The following is a 23,304-nucleotide window of genomic DNA, read 5'->3' as shown; positions in this document are numbered from 1 at the left end:
TCACTCATGTGCTCTGCATCCTAGGGACAATCTGCCATCAGCTTCACTCCAAGCTAACATTCTTTTGAAGCTCTGTGTCTTCATTCTTCCCCCCCCCCCCCCCAAATCAATCATCTTCACAGTGGCAGGTTTTAAACTATGTAACAGGGCAATAGCACTGATGCTCAAAGGCCCACATGCTACAGAGGGGGATTAATCCAGGCAGATAGACATGTCCACATGGAATCTGCCTCATGGAGATGGTATTGCATGCAGCTCTTTTTTCCAAAAGTCCTGTGGTGTACATCGAGCGATGTAGGGCCAATGACTTCAGTGCTCACATGAGGATTACTCATCTAATGAGGGGGTTTGCAGGCTCTGCCCCTGCGTTTCCGTGTGCTCTTAATGTTATTGCACTGACTTCGGAACATTTGTCAGTGACTGGCGCTGAGGTTTATTTTGTTTACCTCTCCTACGGCAGTAGCTTTGACCCCACAAAGTAGCAGTGACAATAATCCCATGAATGAAGCTGTTCTGCGCACAGATGCGGTAAGCTTGGGGTGTACACTTCGTAAAGAGGGGAAAACCAGACCCTCGTGAGCACCACGGAGGCAGGGGCGGCGCTGCCATCCCCAGCCCTCCCCGCTCCAGCCCCTCGCTCATCCCTTTTCTGACACCAGACTCGCTGCCCGCGGCGGCCACTTGTCGCTGTAGCGGAGCGGGCAGCCATCGATCCCCCAGATGTGCTTCCCCCCCGCCACATCTGCCCGGGTCCGTCTGATGCAACCACAACATCACCACGTGGCCACGCGCAGCTGTTGCCCGCCGCCAGCCAATGGCAGCCCGCTCCGCTAAAGCCTCAGGCAGGACCAGCCCACCTGCCCCACGCGAATAGGTTGAGCTGAGAGTCCATCTGTGAGTGGGGCGGGCTCTCCGTCCAGCCATTGGCCAATGGGAGGCGGTTCCGCCCCTGGCAGCCGCCAGCGCCGCGGAGCGGGCCGGGCCGGGCCCGGCGCGGGGGAGGCGCCGCCGCCGCGGGGGCCGGAGCGGGCCGAGCCGCCGCGCCCGCTCCATGGAGGCCGCGGCCGAGGCCCCGGGGGGGTCCGCGGTCCTCAGCTGCTTCTCCTACAACCAGGACTGCACGTAAGCGGGGCGGGCGCCGCGGGGAGGGGGGCGACGGCAGCGGCAGCAGGGCTGGGTGGGGCCGGCCCAGCTCCGCCGAACGCCACGGGCCGGAGCGGGGCTGGGCCCGCAGCCCACATGGGGCGTGGCAGCTTGGAGAGGGTCTGGACCTACAGGGGCGACCCCCGTGAGACCCTCACACACGCACGGTCTAGCTTCGTGGCACTATGGGCGAGGCCCTTCTCCCCGCAGCCTGAACGGGGATGGCCCAGGGAGGTCCCTTGGGCCCGCAAGGTCCTACCCTCTCTAGGGCTCTCGGTAGACATCCACAGGCGTCCACAGATCTGGGCTCTGGGAGACCAAAGGAGGCAGCAGATTAATTTCTTTTTCTCCGTGTCACTGGTTTTTCACCTCCCGAACAATTCGGGAAGTGTTTTTGGACGTTGGGAGAAGCGACCTTCTCTGAGGGCTTTACTTTCTCTTGAGGGCTTTGTCCGCTGACCATTTGTAGGTGGCAGAATTGCCAGGAGCCCCACATAGGCTGTTGGGGAGCAGCCTGGACCAAAGCGTGTCCCCACCACCACCTCAAGACAGAGATTTCCCCAGAGCCTCTCACACCTGTGGTTTTCCACCTTCAAAGCCAATCATTTAAGAACCATTTCCAAGCAGGTAAATAAACATCCTGAAGCAGTGAACCACACACAGTGTCTGGCTCTGTCAGAGCCAAGATCAGCCCAGGTCGCTGGGAACAAGATAAGACTCACAGATACCGGTCTCACACCTGGAAAACCGTTTCCTTTTCAGGGCTGCTTTGCATTTGCTGTGTCTCAACAAAGGCAGCTTTGATGGCTGGCCCTGTGCTGCTGACTGAACCTGCTGGTCACAGCCAGCACAAGCACTGGCTGTTGGTGTTCTGGGCTAGCTGCTGATTTAAGACCTAGGTGTTGCTGCTTTCTCTATCTGGAGCTGATCAGAGCCAGCGCTTAGCATGACTGTGCCTCCTCCTTTTAGCAGTGGGAGCAAAACTTCCACAGCTCACACCAAGTCAGTCTGTCAGTGTAGATGGATCACCTTAGGAAACAGTCTCATTTTGTTCCTCAAAGGTCCTGCCTACAGCCTCCCAGGTCTCAGATATGTATCTTTATTCCTCCAGCAGCCACAGCACCATACTAATGGATGAGTTTGCCATCTCACAAGAATACTTCTGCAGGCTTCAGTAGCCTCAGATGGAAATCTGGATTCTTTAGGTTGAGAGTGGAAGCAAAGTGAATCATCCCTTCATAGGTCACTGTACCAGAAACTACCCATTTTCCCTACCTGCAGGAGCCTTATGATCTGAACTTGACAGGTTTTTGTCTTGTCTTTGCAGCTCCCTGGCAATTGGGACTACAACTGGATACAGGCTTTTCTCCCTAAGTTCTGTGGAGCAACTGGACCAGGTCCATGAAAGCCGTAAGTCTCCTGTTTGACCATGGTGGGATATTGGCCAGCAGACTTGACCTGTGTTACTGCACTGCAGTTTGCCTCAAGGGGCTGGCTCAGCTCACTGCTGTGGCAGAGCTGGGATGTGTTTCTGCTATACCCATAGCACGAGAGGAACAGCTCTGGTTATTGCCCTGTGCCTTTAGCAGCCTTTAGAGAGAGCTACAGCCCTGGAGAAGCTTCTGAACAGTCAGCAGCACTTCAGCAAAGGTTAGGGATTCCCTCAAGCTTGCAGTTCAGCTTCTTTTTTGCTGCTCTCAGTCTGACAGCAGCAGTTTGTCCTGCAAACCAGCATTAAGGTAGTTTGTCATGACCATGTTTCAGACAGACAGAAGGCTGCAGACTCCCAGCACAGATGCTGGCTCACTTGCAAGCTTTTAGTCCAATGTGGTATTTACAAGCAAGATGTTTTTAACAGGTTTTCCATGTAAGAAGGTCATTCACAGCAGGCTCTCAGCTATTAGCTGTGCTCAGAGCAGCATGCAATGTGTTTAACAGCCCAAAACAAGTCAGGCCTCATGGAGCACATACTCTAATCTGGTTCAGGCCATTGCCAAAAGTGTTTCAGCTGAGATACACCTCACAGCTGTGATATGCTAGTGTCCCTCAACTGGCTGTAGAAGGAGCCTCAAGAACCAGACACAGCTGCATCATCTGGCACAAAGTCCAGGCTCCTTTCCTCTTTGTCTTACAGAGGAACTGAGTTGCTATACAGCAGCAAGCCATAGACATAGGTCAGAAATATTTAGGAGTTTGGATTGCCCCTGGAGTCAGGCCTAAGAAAAACCCTGCTGGTGACATACTCAAGGTAATGGGCTGAGACGTGAGCAATCCTTGGACCTGCAGCACAGCCCAAGCACTGAGCACCATTAAGGGCTGCCTACACTAGAAGTCATAGTCCCTGATTATTTAAGTAGTGATCCACCAGCACCATTTAAGTGGTGCCCTCTCAACACAAGAGAAGACTCTACAAACATCCCAAACATGGTCTCTGCAAGATACTGCTGTTCACAGCCACACTAAAGCTCTCTAGAGACCACAACCCCAGTGACAGGGAAGGTTTAAACATACCAGCCTCCCTTAATGAGGGTGGGAGAAATCAGACACCATGCTGAATAAACAGTTACACACAGCTTGTTCACTCCCTCCAGGAAAGTCCCTGACCAAGCTGGGTGAGCTCCTCCTTATAGCCCCTTCCCAAGCTGGGGGGCCCTGTACTGTAGGGGCACAGCAGCCTTAAATTCTGCCTTTAGGGAAAGGTCCATTAACCTGCTTCCTGCTCTGACCTAAATACTTTGTGCCAGGTGTGAGAAGTGTTTGAGAAAAGCAGATGCTCAGTACCTTAGCTCTGAGCCTTACAACCTGACTGCCTCTTGCTGAGTCTTGTTGCTGCAATCCAAGCAGCCAGAAGCCAAGCTAAAGCCTCTGCCTTGCTTTCCTCCTGTGCCCAGATGAAATCCCAGATGTTTACATCGTGGAGCGTCTGTTCTCCAGCAGCCTTGTGGTTGTGGTCAGTCATGCCAAGCCACAGCAAATGAATGTCTACCACTTCAAGAAGGGGACAGAGATCTGCAACTACAGCTATTCCAGTAACATTCTGTCCATCCGGCTGAACCGTCAGGTGAGAGGCTGGGGAAGGGCTTAGCCACGGCTGTCCCACTCTGACACTTGGCTGGTGCTGGCTTTCCAGCTGGGTCCCCTCTGCCAAAGCAGCAGCAGCCTGGGTGGGTTTGCACAGAGGCCGTGAAGTGGGACTGGAGGGGTCAGTACCTGTCCTCTCCTTAGCAGCTCCGTGTCAAGCTTGGTGACCTCTGGCAGAGGAGCAGGGTGGCTGTGGATATTGTCTGCCACAACTGTTTGCTTCAGGAAAATGAAGCTGAGTCCTTGTTTTTGTAGCAGTTGCACAAAGGCTTTTTGTTGGCTGCCTTCTTGCCTATTCAGCAGGCAACTCTGCCAAAAAACCACCTTTTCATCTTCCTTCCTCCCTTGGGTTCCACGTCCTGACTTCAGGCCCACCTCTGCCATCTTGGTTGCAAATGAGCCCTTCAAAGTTGGCAACAAACCCCAGGAGTAATCTGAACCCTGGAAGAGGCAAAAAGCTGCTTCTCAAGTACTGCTAGGAGCCTTATTGTATTTCTGAAGGTATAGAAAACATTCAGGCTACTTAGAAGAAAGCTTTTAGAGTGTTATTCTCTGAACTGACACAGCCCTGAGCCTTTCTGGAGGATTTTAAGTCATCTTTTCGTCCATAATTATTTTCCAAGTGTATGCCATAAGGAGCAGAGCACATTTTACAATGAAGAAATGAGCAGTCTGTGTAATTGTATGTAATCAGCCTCTCCTCAGTTAGCAACAGCACGTCCTGCAGTAAGACTCTCCCTTAAAGAAACTCTGGGTTGAGTTTCCAGTAAAGCTGTGTTTGATCAGAAGTTCCTCTACTACAATTAAATCTCTCCAAAATTGGGTTTTTTTCACTTAAACTTACAATGGAGCTGGCAAAATAAGGATTTCTTTTGAACTGCAGATAGATTTGTATGTATAAAAACAAACTGGGAGGTTCTGCTTAGCAGGAGATTAGTGTGAGAATAAAATAACTTCAGGCTCTCCCACATGTGCTGCTCTGGAGAGTGCCTGAAGATGATGCCTGGCCTGGCATCAGTGTTGCTTGGCTGCTTTGTGAGCTTGAGTTGAGGTCCTGGGCTGAGTTCATCCCCTGGCCATAACACAAACACACCTGGAGAGGTGTTTCAGTCTCCATTCAGGACTTAAACTGCTGGCAGTCAGGTGCTGTGACCCCTGAACCCCTTCCCTGGGCATCTGTGTAGAAGTTGAACTTGATTGAAAGTCCATAGAAGGCCACATCCGTTGCGGCAAGTGAAACGAGAGCAGGTCTCAAGCAAATGCTGGGTGTTTTGATTTGATCTCCTTGAGAAAGTCCTTGTTGTGCAAACCAGGCCCTCTGTTGTTGATCTGTGGGCATTCTTTGTTACAGGCTTCATCATAACTGTTCAGGCAGGTGATTTGTCTTCAAATGGGGAGTAAGGCAGTGCTCAGGTCTCTCATAACCTCCCTGGGTCTTCCTTCACTGCTGAAACCCTGCTGAGCTCTTTGGAGGGGTTTGAAACATTTCTCTGGCTGTGTCTGTACCCAGCACATTTAAGCCCTGAGCACACAGCTCTCTTACCTAACCTGATACCTTCCTTCTGAAGTACTCAAGAAAAATGCTGGGGAGCAATAATATTTTGTAGAAGATGCAGTGCAGCAATCACAGCACCAGGACCTTCTCTGAGGCTCTGTTTGTGTGCACAGCAAGCCCACTTCTGGTGTCCCCATCATAAGAAGGACACAGAGCTGTTGGAGTGAGTCCAGAGGAGGGCCACAAAGGTGATCCAAGGGCTGGAGCACCTCTGCTATAAGCACAGGCTGAGGGAGCTGGGGTTGTTCAGTCTGGAGAAGAGAAGATTCCAGGGAGACCTTATAGCTGCTTTCCAGTACGTGAAGGGATCCTACAAGAAGGCTGCAGAGGGACTTCTCAGAAGGGTGTCTAGAGACAGGACAAGGGGGAATGGCTTGAAGCTGAGGGAGAGTAGGATGAGACTGGATCTTAGGAAGAAGTTCTTCAGTATGAGGGTGATGAGCCTCTGCAGTAAGTTGCCCAGGGAAGTTGTGGATACCTCCTCCCTGGGGGGTGTTGCAGGTCAGATTGGATGAGGCCTTGAGCAGCCAGCTGTAGGTGAGAGGTGTCCCTGCCCATGGCAGCGAGATTGAAGTGGATGATCTCTGAAATCCCTTCCAGCCTAAGACATTCTCTGATAAAACCCATTCCTCATCTCAGCAGGGTTTGCACTGCCATTAGCTTGGGCTACAGAGCTGTGTGGAGGGCAGGAGGCAGAGAACCAGCCTTGTCCCAACCTATGGTGAACTTGTTCAGACCTCCTTTGCCTGTTCACCTCCAGCTCCCATCACTTGGCTGGATTTTGTTCCTGTTGGTGCCAACATCTCTCATTGCTGCTCTGCCATCATCTGGAAGCCTCCCTTCACCTGTACATCAATAGCTGCAGTTCTGGGAAAGCCACGTGGTGGCTTTGCCAAAATCAGCTGCATAAATATTACTGTGGTGGTCTCTGCAATTGATGGTTGTTACTGCAGAAAAGGCAAAGTCTTCCTGGAAATGCAGAATGGCTAGGACACAGCCCCAGATGCTGTGGTTAGCAGGAATAGAAGTGGGAAAGAGTTTGATCTGAGAGCAATGGTGGAGCAGGGCAAAGATTTTCTAATGTGGGTGTTTGAAGTTAGTGACTAAGCTCCACATTTAGATACTAAATAAGTGGCCTCAATTCTAAAGAGGTGGAGGTTTCCCGTACATGGATTTGGGTGCTCCAACTTCAGGAGCCTGGATGGAGGCTGGCCTTAGATTTTCAGCCCTTTTGGAAGGGTTTTCTAAGTCCAGCAAGTGCACGACTCCATCTCTGTTAGTGCCAAGTGGAAGCCATGCACTTGCTGGATGTAGAAAGCACAACCCTTCAGAAGATCCAAAGCCTGGTCCCAAAATAAAAGCCTCTGTGCAAAATGCCTCCGTGGGGACACGTAGTGATCTGGACCAAGCTGAGTGGTTACAGATGTGGGGGCCCCATGCAAAAGTTGCAGCACTGAGCTTCCTTTTTCCTTTCTGCATTTTCTTCCCATTGCTCAGCAGCTCCTGTCTTGGCTGGGTGGGTGGGTGGATGTTCCTGACAAGCTCAGTAGAAGAGGTGCAAGCACATGAAGTTGGAAGTACCTAATCCAAGTACCAAGGTGGAGTAAGTGTGACTGAACAAATGGTTCCCAGCCCAGTTTTATGCAGCTCTGCAGGACACACAGAGCAGTTTTGCCTGCTGATGGCCAATGGGAAGAGAAACACTGGCTTTGCTGGAACAGATGGATTAGGTTTAGCAGCAGTGGGAGGCCCATCACCTAAATGTTCACTTCCAAGTCGGGAAAAAGTCAAGATATGAGGCACATAGTCCCATCTGTGGGCATACTGGCAAGCAGGATTGCAGCCAGGTCTTTATGATCAAAAAGTAATTGATGTGAAAAGATCTGAGAAGAAGAGTTGAGGTGGGAATGGCTGGTAGGCAAGGGCCCATGGCAGGGTATAACCTGGGGTTTGAGGATGTGGAAGAGCAGCTCTCAAGATTAACAGAAGGCTCATGATGTTATAGCTGTTTGCAGAGCAAGAGCAGGTGCAGGCAGCTCTCAAAAGCAGAGTCATACAAAACCAAAGGCTGTCCAGTGAGGGAGGATGGAGAAGCAGAAGAGATCACAGCTGTGTTACATTTTGGTGTGGGGGAAATTCCCCTTGAATTTTTCTGACTGAAGATTTGGGTGCCTGAGCTGTGGGAGCAGCAGACAGAGGCACCATGCCCTTGTTGGTGAGGTTCTGTGCATGTCCCTTGTGTCCTTCCAGAGGCTGGTTGTGTGCCTGGAGGAGTCCATTTACATCCACAACATTAAGGACATGAAGCTTTTGAAGACTATTCTGGACACGCCTCCAAATACAACAGGTAAGTACAGAAAAACTCTGTGACAGGGAGGGATCAGCTCTCCAGGGGCTTTGTAGAGCCACGAGACTCATGATAGAATTTCAGCAAACGTGGGTTTTGTGTCCCAACTCAGCTCTGGGCAGCCAGAAGTGCATGGAGGCAGGCAGTTGGGCTTGGGAGAGCAGAAACCCTGCTCTGTCCTGAGCAAAACCCTGCTCTGTCCTGAGCAGATGTGTCAAAGGACAGCAGAAATGGAGAAGAGGAGGCTGAGGGGGAATCTTGTTAATGCTTAGAAATATCTAAGGGGTGAGTGTGAGGAAGATGAGGCCAGACTGTTCTCAGTGGTCCCCAGTGACAGGACAAGAGGCAATGGGCATAAACTTGAACACAGGAAATTCCATCTAAACTTCCTTCCTTGGAGGGTGGCAGAGCACTGGAACAGGCTGCCCAGAAAGGTGGTGGAGTCTCCATCTCTGGAGTTTTTTTAAACCCACTAGCTTTGTTGCCCTTCTCTGGACATGCTCCAGCACCTGAATGTCCTGTCCCAAGCCTGTGGTATTTATGGGGCTGTTGTTACCCAAGTGCAGGATTCAGCCTTTGGCCTTGTTGAACCTCATATCACTGACCTCTGCCTATCGACCCAGCCTGGCCAGCTCCCTCTAGAGCTTGTGGTCACCTCCCACAGTGATCATTCCTGCAAAGCTCTCTCAGGCCAGGAAGCAGCCAGGCATAGCACTAATTCCCTGTCAGGGAGTTCCCAGGAGCCTGGGCTACCACCTGATACTATTCCATGTAGGCTGCAAACCCCAGGGGCAGGGCAGGTGGCTGCAGAGCAGATCCTGGCTGTGCAGCCTGGGGTGAATCTGGCTTTCCTGCTGATGGCAGAGGAGCTATTTTTAGCCCTGGAGAGGGAGGCTTGGCCAGGTGCCCATGGCAGTGCTGCCATGCCCTGCTCCCATAGCCGGGCTGGGCACAGGCTGTGGCAGCGTTTCACGGCTGGCTGCTTGGGAAGCTGCTGATGTGCTCACGCATGGCTTGTAAGGCTTTCAAGGGAGACTCTTGTGGTAGCTCCCCTGACCTACTTCAGGTCTCAACAGATGGCCTCTCCATGTGGATTAAACACACTAAATACTGCAAATATAATTAAAGTTTAAAACCTTGCCGAGAAAGCCCAGCGGCGGCAGGAAGGGCCGGGGATCGCCAGGACTGAAGCTGTTCTGCACTGGGGGCTGAGTGATCAGGTCATGCTTTAAGAGCAGCAGCAATCAGAGCTCACTGGGCCATGAGCAGGCTTCTGGGGATCACAGGACTTCATACAGGCTTAATTTTTTAAACCCCTTTAACTGCAGCAGCTGTCATTGAAATGAGCTGAGTGACAAGGGCTGTGCCACACGTGCTCCCTTTGTCCTTGGGCCATCTGTTTTGATCCCAGGCTTGAGGATCCCTGAACATGGTGTGTCCTGGAGGCTGAGGTAGTCCAGCCTCACCACTCTCTGGACTCTCAGGGATCTGTGCTGGGGGATATAGGAGCACATGGCAAGTGTGCCACCTTCCTCGGAATGTGTACCCCAGGCACAGTAATGTGCATGGTGGGGACCAGGATTTGCTACAGTCCCACCAGCCGGTCATAGTGAGATCTCTGGCTGTTCCTGGCCAGAGCCTGGCTCCCAATCCAGCCTCTTCCGTGCAGGGGAGGAAAATGCCCATGGTGGGCAAGGCTAAAGCATGTTGTTTGTCATATGGCTTGTGGCAGGGGCAGGATTTGCACAGAGGAGGTCACCGTGCTTGTGGTGACTTGTATGCCACAAAGGCACATCTTGGGCATGACTGCAGCTTTGGAATCCACCTTACATGGATCTGCTGGCTTGGGGGCAAGTCCAGGCTTCTCAGACACAGTAGCATTTTTCCATGCTGCTCAGGAAAGCCACCTGCAATGTGGCATTCCCAAGGGTGCCATCCTGAGCATCACTATCTTCCCTCTTTCCTCCCGAGCCTGCCACTGCATGCACTAACCTGGGGCCCTCATCAGGGCTGTGGGGCTGCTGGGAGCAGAGGAGCATCTTCAAAGGCTGCCCATGTCTCTTGTGATCCTTGCTCCCTGTGTCCCTGAGGTCAGCCCAGTACACTCACAGCTGTGTTTTCCCCTGGCCTGGTTTCCCAGCCGCCTCTCCCAGCCAGGCGCAGAGCAGAGGGAGCTGGTGACTCACAGCAGCCGCTCAGAGCTTGCTTTGTTTAGCTCCAGCCCTCTCTTAGATCCTCCGCGTAGAGAAAGGGCTCTGCTCATCTGCCCCTCTGCCATGCTGCCTGGGCCAGAGCAACACCATCCTGAAAAGATGAGATGCTCACCACGAGCACAGTCCCTGGGCTGTCCTTGCCTCCCTCCCATCCCTCCCTCCTTGGGTGCCTTTTAGCTGATCGTGCTTTGCTGCAGCTTCACCTGGTGCCTGCTGTCCCTGGCATGGGGTACATGCCTCTGAATGATAGGGAGTGGAATCCTGGAGCCCGTGGCTGATCCTACAGCTCCTGGCTCCACTGTGGTCTCTTTGTTTAGTTATAAACAATGACCTAAAAGAAGGGCTTCAGCTGATCCTTCCCTGCTGCTGGGCCAGGGCCAGCACTGTGTCCTGCCCCAGCGGGCTGCACACTGTGTGTGTGCTCCGAGTGTCCCTGTGCACTCAGGCAGGTGTCCTCTGCCTAGGGGTCCTGCCAGCATCCCCAGCAACCTTTGACTTCGTGGCTTCTTATGTGGTGGGGTCCAGGAAGCTCAGGTTGTGCTGAAGCCTTGAGTCAGATTTGGGAGAGCTGTGAGCATGCAGATGTGGTGCAGGAAGCGAGTGAGAGCCTGTTCTGTATGTGACAGGATTCACCAGGATGGGTCCTCAGCCAGCAGCAGAATTGAGTGGCAGGAAGAGATGCTTCTTTCCAAGGGCATCTGGGGGACAGGCAGCTGGACATCCCCTCACACACATCCAACAGTCCCTGTCTCATCCTGTAGTTCCTGCTTGCTTTGAAGGAGCTGCTTGGGAACCTTTGTGCTCACGTTAGCACAAAACCAGATGGCTTTTATGGGGAAGAATTCCCTCTGTGGTTAAAATTCAGCTAGGTTGAAGTTCCCTGTCAGCCAGAACAGTGGCATTCGCTTTGTCATTCTCTGCTTCCCTTTTCTGTTCAGAGAAGAAGGAAATGGTGCTGCCCAGCTCCACAGCCACTGCCTTGCTGTGCCAGCCTTCACATGCCATGCTTTGCACCAGGGCTGTATCCAGGCTGTGCTGCTCATCTGAGCATCTGACACACCTACTGCCTGCACACATCTGAGGGTGCCCAGCTGTGCCTGGGCACGAGTCAGTGTTAGCCCTGATACCGAGATGGCCCTTGCTGTGTTTCATGCACTTCTTGCCTTCTCAAAGGAGATGATTAAGGGCAAGGAAGCCCTTAATCATGCCCCAGAGCAGGACCCAGAGCGGAACCCAGGCTCCTTTTGGGGAGGCTGGCAGCAGGGAGCCGTACTGTCCCGGACCAGCAGGTGTCCCCACGGCCGAGCCCGGCCCCAGCTCGCCGCTAGCCTGCACCCAGTGCCAGACTGCCCCAAAACGAGACAGAGCCTGAGCCCCCTGCCGTGGCCGTGGCCACGTTTCTGCTTTCGGTCCTCCACCAACAAACAACCTCAGCTGTGTCCTGCTCTGCTTGCCAGGCCTGTGTGCTCTCTCCATCAACCACGCCAACTCCTACTTGGCTTACCCCGGCAGCGCGGCCAGCGGGGAGATCGCGCTTTACGACGGAAACACTTTGGTAAGCGCCCAGCTCGCCCCTTTGGAGACTGCAAACAAACACAGCCACAGCAAAGCCTGCAGGGCCGTTGGGAAGGATGAAGAAATGCACTCCACCAAGCTAGACTGCAGGGGAATTGCCTGGGGAGCCACAAGCCCCATCCCCCTTGTATGGATGCCATGTGAAGTGAGACAGCCTCATGGAGATCAGGAGATCTATCTCCCAGCAGGGGATACTCAGAGAAACGTGACCCATTGCCCCAGAGAGCCAGAGCTGATGCCACACTGACACAGAGTTCCTATAGGGAATTTCTATAGGAGGTTCCTATAGGAGCTTCAGCAGCATATCCCATGGGAGTGGTGTGAGCAGGGGGGCTCGGGGCGGGGTTGGAGGTGCTCCAGGCACAGCACAGGACCTGAAGCAGCAGCTTTGCCGTGCCAGTGGCTGGAAGGGCTGCCGGACCCAAAGTCGCAGAGAGGGCGAGGTGTCCAAAGTCCCCTCAGGAAATCTGTCCCTGGCTGGAAGCAGGGTGATGATTATCTGCTGTTTATGCCAGGGCTTTGGATTACATAAGGCTGTGCCTCTGTACGTGCAGCGGGAGCTGAGGATCTGCAGCAGGGGAGGAGCAGAGCACAAGGGGAAAACTCTCTGCTGCTGTCAGAGGTACCAGCGAGGGCCTGGGCTGCCTGCAGGCACCAGGGCGGTGTCGCTGCAGCAGGATTTGCTGCACAGGCGAGGGAATGGCAGGGCTGCCAGCTCTGTCTCTGCACAGATTGAGGCAGAGGCATCAGGGAGGGCACAGTTGTGACCCCCACAGCCCAGAGAGGTGGAGAGCTGAGGACCTCTGCCCCTGAAATGAGCTTTCTGTAATCACAGTGGCCATAGTAGGTGCAGAGTGAGCTGAAGGTAGGGCAAAGATAAGGAGTGCTGAGGGTGCTGTGGAGACACCGTAAGTGTGATGGGATCCCACAAATCCATATCAGCAGGCCTGGATAGGGTGTGAGGCAGAGAATGCCCTGCCCTTACACAGTCCAAGGAGCAGTGTGCCTCTGCACTCACATAATCTTTTGCCCTGCAGAAAACAGCCTGCACGATTCCTGCCCATGATGGGCCTCTGGCTGCCCTCACCTTCAACTCCACCGGCTCCAAGCTGGCAAGTGCTTCTGAAAAAGTGAGTGAGCACCCTCCCTGCTGCCTGAGCCCTCTGCCCATGGCTGGCAGAGTCCCAGCCAGCTCTGGAGCATGGAGAGTGGGACTTCTGAGCGGGCCATTCCTAATCACAGCCAACAGAGGAGGGGCACTGAAAGGTTCACATTGACCCTGGCTGGCAAACAGGAGGGGCCTTTGCACGTCCAGAGTTTCCTGGGTGTGTCAGAGAAGAGCTCTTTGCCCTGCTCCTGCATGATCTTTCCATTTGCCTGTTTTGCAGGGCACAGTCATTCGTGTATTTTCCATCCCTGGGGGGCAAAAGCTCTATGAATTCCGGCGAGGGATGAAAAGGTCAGTTCATTCTTCTGGGGGTGACAAGTACACAGAGGGCTCCCAGAGCACAAATGTAAACACAGAGGGACAGGGGCAACGTCAGATCCTGGTGGCTTTGGCATCTTCAGCAGAAAGAAAACAAGAGTGAACGTATCAGATAGAAATGTCATTGTGCCAGACAAGCCACGCTGCGCCCAGCTGCCTCCAGCAAGTTCAGTGATTCAATGCAGTGTGTCACAGAGCAGGGCTGATTGCAGAGAACAGGGGGAGATTGAGTCCATTCACTCTGTCTTCTCTTCTTTCTTACTTGAAATAATTAAGTCCCCAAAGTTATCAACCCAACTCTTGCCCTCTCAAAGGAGATGCTTGCAAGAAGCTAAGTCATTTGTGCAGGTCTTGATGGGCTGTTGCTATTCCCTCGAGTCTTTTCAGTAGATCCATCTCTGATTTAGCTCTCTTCCCCATCCCTGACCTGCCTGTGATTTTGCACCCCCCTCTGCAAGTACAAAACCTGCTGTGATTGAGGCAGCCTGCCCCTGCTGAACCTGCACAGGAGGTGCCATATGTATCCCACTAGCCAGCGCCTGGGATATCCTCCCTGGCATTTGCAATACCAGAAGCTTTAGCTGCTATAGCAAGGCCAGCACAGATGTTCACTCCACAGGCTGCTCTGTGGGCAAGGACATTTCCACCTCTTTGGCTGTTTGTCTCTAGCTCGAGGCTACCCCTAAGCTGTGCTGAGCAAAGGGATTAGGGAAATGCTCCTCAATCAGCCCACAAGCTCTGCAGCAGCCAGGCAGGGTGCTACTCACTATGTGTGGGTTTCCTTCCTCCCCATCCTCTTCTCTGTGAGCAAAACCAAGCAGTTCCCTGAGTGCTATGCCATGAAGTGATCAGTCCTGTCTTTGCTTGGCCCTAGGTATGTGAACATCAGCTCCCTGGTGTTCAGCATGGATTCCCAGTTCCTCTGTGCTTCCAGCAACACGGAGACTGTGCATGTCTTCAAACTGGAGCATCTGACTGACAGGTGAGGGGTTGGCCTGGGTTAACCTGCCTGCCCCAGGGCTGTCTCTGCCTTTATGCACTGGCCTCTCATTTCCTCACCACATACTTTCCATGACCAATACCAGCTGCAAACTCTTCGACTTTGTGTCCTGAGGAACTCATTCCTTGGAAAAGATGCACACCACATCCCTGTCAGCTTCATCCCTGCCTGCTTTGGGTTTATATAGCTGCCATTGCCCCCTGCCTCCTTCCTGGTGCACAAATTGTGCAGGTCCTCTGAAGCCTTTGTGCATCCAAGAGCAGGATCATTTTGTCTGTTCCTGATGTATTTTGTCATGCTGACGGTGATAGCCCCACTGATGCTGCTTTGTGACCCCCCTCAGCCGGCCAGAGGAGCCTCCAACCTGGAGTGGTTACATGGGGAAGATGTTCCAGGCTGCTACCAACTACCTCCCAGCTCAGGTGTCAGGCATGATGAACCAGGATCGAGCCTTTGCCACCGTCCGCCTCAACGTCTCTGGACAGAGGAACATCTGTGCCCTCTCCACGTGCGTACTGACACCTGTGTCCCCTCTGCCACACCAGCCTGGGAGCAGGCACCACTATCTCTGCAGGACACCACCAGGGTGGCTGCTTATCTTGTGCCTGTAGAGCATGCAGTACGCTGTGTGCTGTAGCTGTGTGTGGGTGCAGCTGTGTTGGGACTCCTCATTGCTTTTCTCATTAGGATTCAGAAGCTGCCTCGACTGTTGGTGACTACATCAGATGGACATCTCTACATCTATAACTTGGACCCACAAGATGGAGGGGAGTGTGTCTTAATTAAGAAACACAGGTAACTGTAGCTCCAGACACATCTGAGACACAGGTTGATCCCTTCACAGCTTCAGGGAAACGTCACTGGAAAGCAGTAAATGCAGGAGCAGGAACACTAGAACTGACTTGGTGATTTTTAGCTGCCTGATCTAACAGACGTGGGTGGAAACCACGTCAGCAAGGCAGGGACGTTGGGCTTCTTGCAGAGGACATCAGAGAAATCTCTGATGTGTAGGCAGTTGTGGGACAGCTTAGACAGCAGAGGTGGGCAGGCTGTGCCTTAGGAGATGCCTCCAGCAGCGGAATGCTGACCACTGTGGCGGTAAGGAGAGCAAAGCAGCTTCTCCAGGCACAAATGGGCACTAGAAAAGTGACTTTGTGGGTAGGATGGTGCGGAGTGACAGGGAGCTTTCCTGAACAAAACCCCACAGAGATGCAGGCCTGCAGGCACGTGGGGCCAGAGCAGAGTCTGCCTGCTGCTGGTCAGTTTGTATGCAGATTGGATTCGATGCGTAACACCCTCCCCCGCTACACACACACATCTGGGCTGCTTGGCTCCAGTTGTGAAGCCTTTGGGGTGGGGTGTGATGTAACATGTGCTGTAAGCTGGGAGGTGGCTGACAGCCAGGAAAATGCCAGCAGTTTTTGGAAAAGCCACAAAACAAGAGCACTTCAAAGCTGCGCTGTCCAGCGTGCTCCGGCCGCCCCGCCGCCTTCAGACACCGCTGCCGCCCGCCCGCTCCCGGCCCCAAGCGGCCCTCCCGCTTTGGATGTGGGTTCCTCTGAGCAGCAGAGGACTGAAAAGGGCCCCTGGGTCATGAGTTATGTTACATCATACTATATCTCTGCTCAAACTCCATCCTAAACTAGCCAGGGCTGCTTTTCCCATCTAGTCCGCTCCTGTTGGAAGCCCTTTGGAGCCCCCTCTGTGATTAGAAACACTGTTTGCCTTTGTAACCTAAAGCTTTTGTGGTCAGTCTGGTCCCTTCTATTCTCATGCCAGCATTGTCCTCTAGCTGAAGTAGTCCTTTCCCTATCTTCTGCTTCCCCCCATGCTTTACTGGTGGAGCACAATGCTCCCCTCTGCGGTGCTGTTAGGGCTGCAGGCAGTGCCTGGATGCAGTGATGCTGATGGGTGATGTGCTTCAAGGAGACATGGATGCATGTGCTTGTCTTAGCCAGTGCTGGAGGGAGAAACAGTTTGGAGCAGAGCTAACTCTTCTCTTCTCTCTTGCTCCTGTACAATCAGTCTCCTTGGCTCAGGAAAGATGGAAGAGAACAATGAAAACAACCTTCAGCCTCCGTTACCTCAAACTTACGCAGCAACTGTAGCCAGACAAAGTACAGTGCCTTCAACTTCGACCATGCCAGGTAAGCATCACCTCTGCCCTCCCTCAGTGAGAAATAAGAAAGCCACCTGGGGCAAAGTGGAAAGTCTCCTCATTTCCAAAGGTTCAACCAGAATAGAATAGAATAGAACCACCACTTGTGCAGTGCAGGACTCCCCAGAACTAGGTGAGGCGTTTTCTGCTCTGCTCCCTGGGACCTCTTGCCAAAGCTTCCCCTGTTCATGCAAAGCTGTGCCACAAACAGGCCTGCTGGTTAGAGCATAACTATATCTCAGCTTCACAGTCTGGCAGGCAGAGGTTGCTGCCAGGCTGGTTTCCAGAAGTTGAAATCATGGGTGTAGAAGTGAGATCCTACTGGTTTTGACACCAGATCTCTAGAGAGTCTCCTGAACCTGTTACACCAGACCCTACCAAAGCTTAGCACTACATTCTGCAGAAGACTGGTGACTATTACTTTATGTTCCTGAGTCTAAAGGTCCACATACAGATATGGATCTTAATCTGAAATTGGGCTTACATTCATGGTGGGAGGATGAAATCTTCTGCCACAGGAGCTAGCCATGCAGTCCATGGTGGTGTGTGCAGTCCAGGTATCAATGGAGATCCCTTTCTCTTCTGCAGTCTCCCAGAGCTCTGCCATAAAGCCAGGGAAAGCAGCTCTGTGCTGAGGAGGCTGATCAATAGCGTGCCCACTGTTTGTACCCAGCCTCCTTCCACCCAGACATCCACAATGGTTTGTGTTTTCTCTTGGACAGGCTATTCAGAGGACGGTGGTGCCCTGCGAGGAGAGGTGATCCCGGAGCATGAGTTTGCCACTGGACCGGTGTGTCTGGATGACGAGAATGAGTTCCCTCCTGTGAGCATTCGGGACCCCTAAAACTGAGAAGAAAGTGTTAACCCCTTGCAGAAGAGATACTGCTCTCCCCACCTTGTCCCTGCTCACTGTGAAGCTTACAATAACTAAGGAAGTTATAGGGACAGTGCCAGGAAGAGTACCCCAGAAATGGCAGCTAGGGCTGGGGCAAAGGTGATCAAACCTAAGCACGAGAGATGGACCTGAACAAACCAGCAGAGTGCAGATAGAGAGTGATGTTCAGATCCTGATCTGACCTTTGTGCCTTGCACAGGTTTCTAGTAGTAGCAGGAATAGCTTTAATTTGAACAATGCCATCTTGGAGAAACACAAGCTTCATGCTCCCTGTTGCATAAACAGTTAATTGCTGTAGTGCATGGAATGCAACTGGGACTGGACTAGGTGACTTTTGGAGGTCCCTTCCAACCTGGACCATTCTATGATTCTGTATACCTGAACCTTCCCAGTCTCTTCATTTCCAAGTTAACTGGAAAGGAAATTCCTTTTCCAAGTAGAAAGACGAAAGGCAAACCAGAGATTTAAAGCATTTGGTGATTTTTATGTGGCACTTTCTCAGTTATCATTGGAAGCAGATAGTGGCTTTTTAAAATCCAACTGAAGCCTGGCAGTGTCTCTCCTTCTCCTTTTCCTACACACACATTTATTGTGTCAAGTATCTCAGCCCTAAAGGGACAGATGTTGGTACCATGCTATGATCTGGTTGCAGTCAGATGTGCTCCTAGCAGTAATGCATTCATACAGCAGAATATTGATTTTCAGTTGTAGTCTTGGCCTCCCTTGAATCCCTTACTCCATTTTTACACATCCTGCTGTTGGAAGTTTTGCCTACAAAAGGAGAAGGTTAAAAACTCTTCTCGGGATCCCAGAATTTGTTCCAGATGCTGAGGCTGACCTCTGTGAGGCACTTTGCTCTAGCTGGTACAAGGTTGTTACTTAGATAAATGATTATTAGCTCATTGATGATCAGTGCCCTTTGAAACATCACTGCCTAGGCCCAGCTCAAAGTGCATAAACCTCAGGCCAGTGCTTTTCTGTAAGCTGTGATACAACTGAGAACAGGAGCTTTCTAGTTGGCCTGCTCCTGTTACTCAAGAAGGATGTTTGAAATGTCCCTGCTCTGGTCACAGTCCTGTGGCCCTGGAGAAGCTGGTGGCCCAGGCCCCCTGGAAGGAGCAACAGGGTCAGAGAGAAATCCTTTGCTTCCTTCTGATGAACCTGCTCTTGAACATACGATTTGGGGACAGGCAAATGCCAGCAAGCAGGAATCATGCTGCTCCTGAATGAGCCTTCCTGCTGGGGCTGCGCTGTGTAAAAGCAGCCCCAGATCCCTGTGGTCCACCAGCAGGAGCTTTATTAAACCAACTTTGATCTGTCACAATCCTGAGCCGTAATTAACCTGACAGAGCAACTTAACATCCGTAACCTTAGGGAGGAGGTGGTGTGGGAGGGAAGGTGCTTGCCTAAAATACTCTCTGCTATGTTGGCTTAGCAATTGGAGCTTCCAGAGGAAGTCTTCTCAGCTAGGGCTTGGGTTTGCCCCTCTGTTGCTAACATGTTCAGCATCTGGTCTGGCAGCGGCGCGGGCTCCCGCTGGCCAAGTGCGCACGGAGGGTCGCAAGGCTGTTTTGATGCTCTCCATTTCTCTGAACTTTGCTGTTTTCTCAGAGCTGAGGTCTTCTGCCTCAGTGACGTGTTCAGAAGCGGGGGGAGGGGGTGGTTCAGGCATCAGTCGTTTTCTGTGTGGAGAAGGAAGGAGAGCAAACCTGACCTTATCCAAGAAAAATGTTTTGCCAGCGTTCCGCTTTGCGGAAACATGGGAAGGGTTTTGTTTGTTTTCCAGCGTGCAACAAAAAAGACGTTTGAAAAACCTCAAAACTTGTGACAAAATGGAATATTCACCCACAGCCCATGCCACGAGGATGGCTTTGAACTTAAGACATACTTCTGGACAAACAGCACTGCTCAGACCCAGCAGTTTCTTCTCCATTTTGAAACATCTTGCTTTCCCCTGACCTCGAGCAAGACTTCAGAGGCTCAGCTGTTAGGAGTGAGGAAAAGCAGCTTCAGTCTAACACAGGATCTGTTGAGATTGTTGAAAACTGCCTCTTGGTTAAACAGGAGGAGGTACAGATCAGGGAAGAGATGAGAAGCCCAAGGAGGGCTCATAAAACATAGCCTCAACAAGAGCAAAAGCGGATGTTGCTACTGATTGCGCCAGGCTGCTGAAGGATCCTGCAGCAAGAGGTCAGCAAGTTCAGCTCCAGCAGGGATGGGGTGGATTAAGTCCTTTCAGGTCTGCTGTTGATCTCACACAGGAAGGACTCAGGCATTATTGAGATGGACAGGAGCCTAAAGCCTCAGCTGGAGCCACGCTTGAGATGAGCTGGGAGAAGCTGTGTAGCCCTTGTGCTGTGTGGTCAGAAGGTGTTTCAGCTCTGGCTGCTGGTGGTTGTGGTGATCATGGCTGTTTTCTGGTCACCTGCCACTTACCTGTGGGTTTGTCAGTGTCAGGTTTCCAGTGGTGTCAGGAGCTGTTGGTGTGTGCTTTGGGACAGGCAGGGCACCACTTGGCCAGCTCCACTTTTGGGAGCCACTATGGTCAGAACAGCTTTGGGGTAGTGCTGTGAGGTTTGATGAAATCCTATGGGGTTCAGCAAGCAAGAGGGCCTGTGTGGACCTGAGGAACACAACCAGAGGGTCTTAAAAATGTTGGGATTCAGCAGGAAAGGTGATTTCTTCCAGCAGGCTGCTCAGTGCTTTTCCAGGCATACATGATCCGTTCTGCATTTGGCGGCATACTGAAACCTGTCAGCTTCAAAGCAGGGTTGATGTGAAGACTTTATCAGAACCATGTCATTAAGTCAGGCATACAGCACTCAGCTCCTCAGGGATGACTTCCCCTCAGGGACATACTGACAGTCTTCAAAAACATCTCTTCCACATTCAAAACTGCCTGAGCACCCTGCCTCTGCTGCCAAAGGATGCTGCTGCCCAGTGCTCCTGCCTCCAGCCTTGGTGACAGGGTGGAAGGAAAAGCCCCCCCAAAGGTCAACAGCAGCCATCAGCAGCTCCCCTGCAGCTTCCACTCCTGCCCTGCTCCCTGGAAGGACAGATAGGAGGACAGGCTCCAGCAGCCACTCTTCACAGCACAACATCCCCATCCTGGCAGCCCTGCTGTCTGCAGAGGACCCCTGCATGGGGTAGCTGCATGCCCACTACTCCAAACCATGATCTTCATGGAAGTAGCCAGGTTGCAGATGGATCTTTGGCTCCATGGGACCAGGATTTGCCCAGGTTCCTCTTTCCTGTTTGCTGGAAGGTGTTCCACTTTTCTGTTGCACCAAAATGTGGCACTGGTGATTTGAAAGGATTTTTTTTTCTTCAACAGCTGGCAGTAAAGATTTTGCAGTGAAGCTCTTCACTGATCATGTTCCACTGGGGATGAGCAAGTTTGGCAGAACCCCACTGGCCTCTTCTTCCTCGTGGCAGCTCCTGCACTGGTAGCTCAGACAGGCATTTTGGGCAGCTGAGGCTCACAGGATTAAGCTCAGCTTATCAGTGCATTATCTGAGTTCCCTTGGGAAACATGGAACCTGGTGCCAAAACTGGACAAGGGATGGTCCTGAAGCCCATGGAGAGAGAGATCCTGGGAGGAGAGCTGGCACAGACCCTCCTGCAGCTGTGGGGATCACATCTGTACTGCTGGGAGACACTGGTCACATCTGGCAAGGCTGGAGCTGGTACAGGGAGATGTGTGCCTTGGTTTGTGCTTTGTGTCTGCCTCAGGTGCTGCAGCAGCCCCACAGCTCTTCCCAAGCCTCATCCAGGAGCAGGTGCACATCTTACCCCAGAGTCTCCAGCTTCATCCTGTGGCTGATGTGAAGTGGGTCAGGGTCCTCACTGCTGCTGGTTCTTTTCATTCCTGCTTTGCTCTTTCACTCAAAGCTTTTGCTGAATCTTGGGCTAGGCTTCCCCTCACCTATCCAGTCTAATATGTAGGTGATTAACTCTGGGCTTCAGAGTTCGCTCCAGATGGATCTGGAGACCCCAGAGGGAGGTGGTGATGCATGGCTCACACCTTTCCCTTCCCACCAGAAGGTGAATTGTTTTGGGGAGTACTTAACAAAGCAAACAGATTTGAACTCCTCCAAGCCTGGCAGTGCTGAACCCAAAGCCAGCTTCAAGGCAAAGCCACCTTTATCACCAGGCCAGGTGGTTCCTGTTCCCAGGACTGTCAATTCGGGGAGGGGGAAGAGTAAGTAAATAAACAAATGGAAAAGTGATCCCAGATCTGTCTTTGAATGAAAAAAAAGTAAAACCACTCCCATGTGTGTAAAAACCCAACTTGCCACACAGTCTGTTGCTGGTGGGGGGAAAGTAAGGGCCTTCTGTTTTGATTTTGGTAGATAATCTTGTGCCGCGGAGGCCAGCCGGGTGAAGCCAAGAGGTCATGAGGAGGAGCAAACAGCCACGCTTAGGACAGCTGCTGGGAAGTGCTTTGGAAGGAATTTTGAAGAACAGGATTTGGGAATCCCCCCCAAGAGAAGAGAAAATAATAATTGCTAACTAAATCAGTCCAAGGTGGGACACTGCTTTGGGGTTTTTCCCCCCCCTGCGGTGTGCTTTAAGTGACTCCCTGGCCTGACTTCTCCCCCACCAAGCTGTGGCTGAGTTTGTGTCTGGATGGGGTGTCCAGGTACTGTCTGCACATTGAATGCTCTGTTGAAGGCATGCAGAGGGTAAGAGCACAGTGTAAATGCTAATTTAATCAAGATTTGTATGTACCCAGAATTTTCTATATCCCCCCCAGTCGTCCCCTTTTCTAATTTATGCTGGTTTCTGTGTATAAATGTACTTCTAGAAGAGAGATTCAGCTGATGTCTTTGTACAGTCTCTCCAGCCAGACCCTTTTACCCCAGCAAAGTATTACTTCTTTTTCTTTTTTGCAGTGATATTAGAGAAGATGCCATTTGATATGTTTTAAAGACAGAATAAAGACACATAGTCTGTCCCTGGCAGCTGGCTGCCTGTCTTCCTGCTGTTCTTTGTGGGGCCCTAAAGATGTCAGTCTTGATTAAGTTTTAGGAGTGGGAGAGTGGGTTTGGAGGGGGCTGGGAGGAGGGTGGCTGCTCTCACACCACCCACCTGGCCAAGTCCACACAAATCCATGTATGGCTTGTCCAAAGAAAGGTCTGGGCATTCAGAGTTGCTTCAGAAAACCCTCACTCAGCTGCTGAGAAATCTTGGTGGTTTCTGAAGTTTCAGTTGCACCTTAGATTTTGCCTCTGCGGCTCCCCAGGCCTTTGCATCAGCCCAGAAATGGCCTTCTAAGAGCTGCTTCACCCCACCTGCACCCCTGGTATTGCAGTGGGATCAGCAGGAGCAGTTCCTCTCTCTGCCTGGAGCCCTGATCTGCTGGAAGACCCCAGGGCAGGGACCTCTCCCTGCAGTCACACCCTTGGTCTTTCCATGCAGAGTTGACAGGGAGCAGCCACCCCAGTTCTGCACTGCAGACCTCTCCCCCACACCTTCCCCCCAAAAAAGCCTTTTCCAAGCACTGGGACTTGGGGCCTTGCAATCCCAGACCTCCACCATGGCAATGCAACAAGCCCAGCACCCGGGAGATGGGAGAGCTCGGGATCATCCGTCTTAGGCAGGCAGCAGGATCTAACAGAGCCCTGGCAACACCTAGCAGCTGGTGGGGCAGATGCTCTACTTCCCAGAGCGCTCACCTCATGCCAGCCAGGAACTTTCTCTGCATCCACAAGAATTCCAGGCTCTCAGCACCAGAAGGTATTTGCTCAGAGGGGATAGGCCTCTTCCTCCCCACCCTTCTGCTCCTGTAAGGTCTACTTTAGAGGAAAGCCAAGCCAGTTTCCCAGAGGATTTCTCTCCCATAGCCAGT

At 52.2% G+C, this 23,304-nt stretch overlaps 1 protein-coding gene across 2 annotated transcripts; it reads left to right on the top strand.

Annotated features, from left to right (window-relative positions):
• The first annotated feature begins 985 nt into the window (after positions 1–985).
• WIPI1 (WD repeat domain, phosphoinositide interacting 1) lies at positions 986–22,006 on the top strand. 2 transcript variants are annotated; one of them, XM_054170540.1, is made up of 13 exons: positions 986–1,122; positions 2,471–2,553; positions 4,035–4,204; positions 8,030–8,126; positions 11,797–11,894; positions 12,952–13,044; positions 13,303–13,373; positions 14,275–14,382; positions 14,744–14,908; positions 15,088–15,195; positions 16,426–16,547; positions 17,281–17,381; positions 21,806–22,006. In XM_054170540.1, the coding sequence occupies exons 1-13, from the start codon at positions 1,052–1,054 to the stop codon at positions 21,851–21,853; spliced, it is 1,335 nt and encodes a 444-aa protein (XP_054026515.1). In that variant the 5' UTR covers positions 986–1,051; the 3' UTR covers positions 21,854–22,006. The 2 variants fall into 2 exon arrangements, with proteins under 2 accessions (XP_054026515.1, XP_054026516.1); XM_054170541.1 differs by lacking the exon at positions 21,806–22,006 and adding an exon at positions 19,240–19,658.
• Positions 22,007–23,304: the final 1,298 nt, after the last annotated feature.

Source organism: Dryobates pubescens, chromosome 20 (genome assembly GCF_014839835.1).
Source record: "Dryobates pubescens isolate bDryPub1 chromosome 20, bDryPub1.pri, whole genome shotgun sequence".
Lineage (NCBI taxonomy): Eukaryota > Metazoa > Chordata > Aves > Piciformes > Picidae > Dryobates > Dryobates pubescens.
The sequence above is the reverse complement of the archived record's forward strand: the minus strand, read 5'-3'. Positions and strand labels throughout refer to the sequence as shown.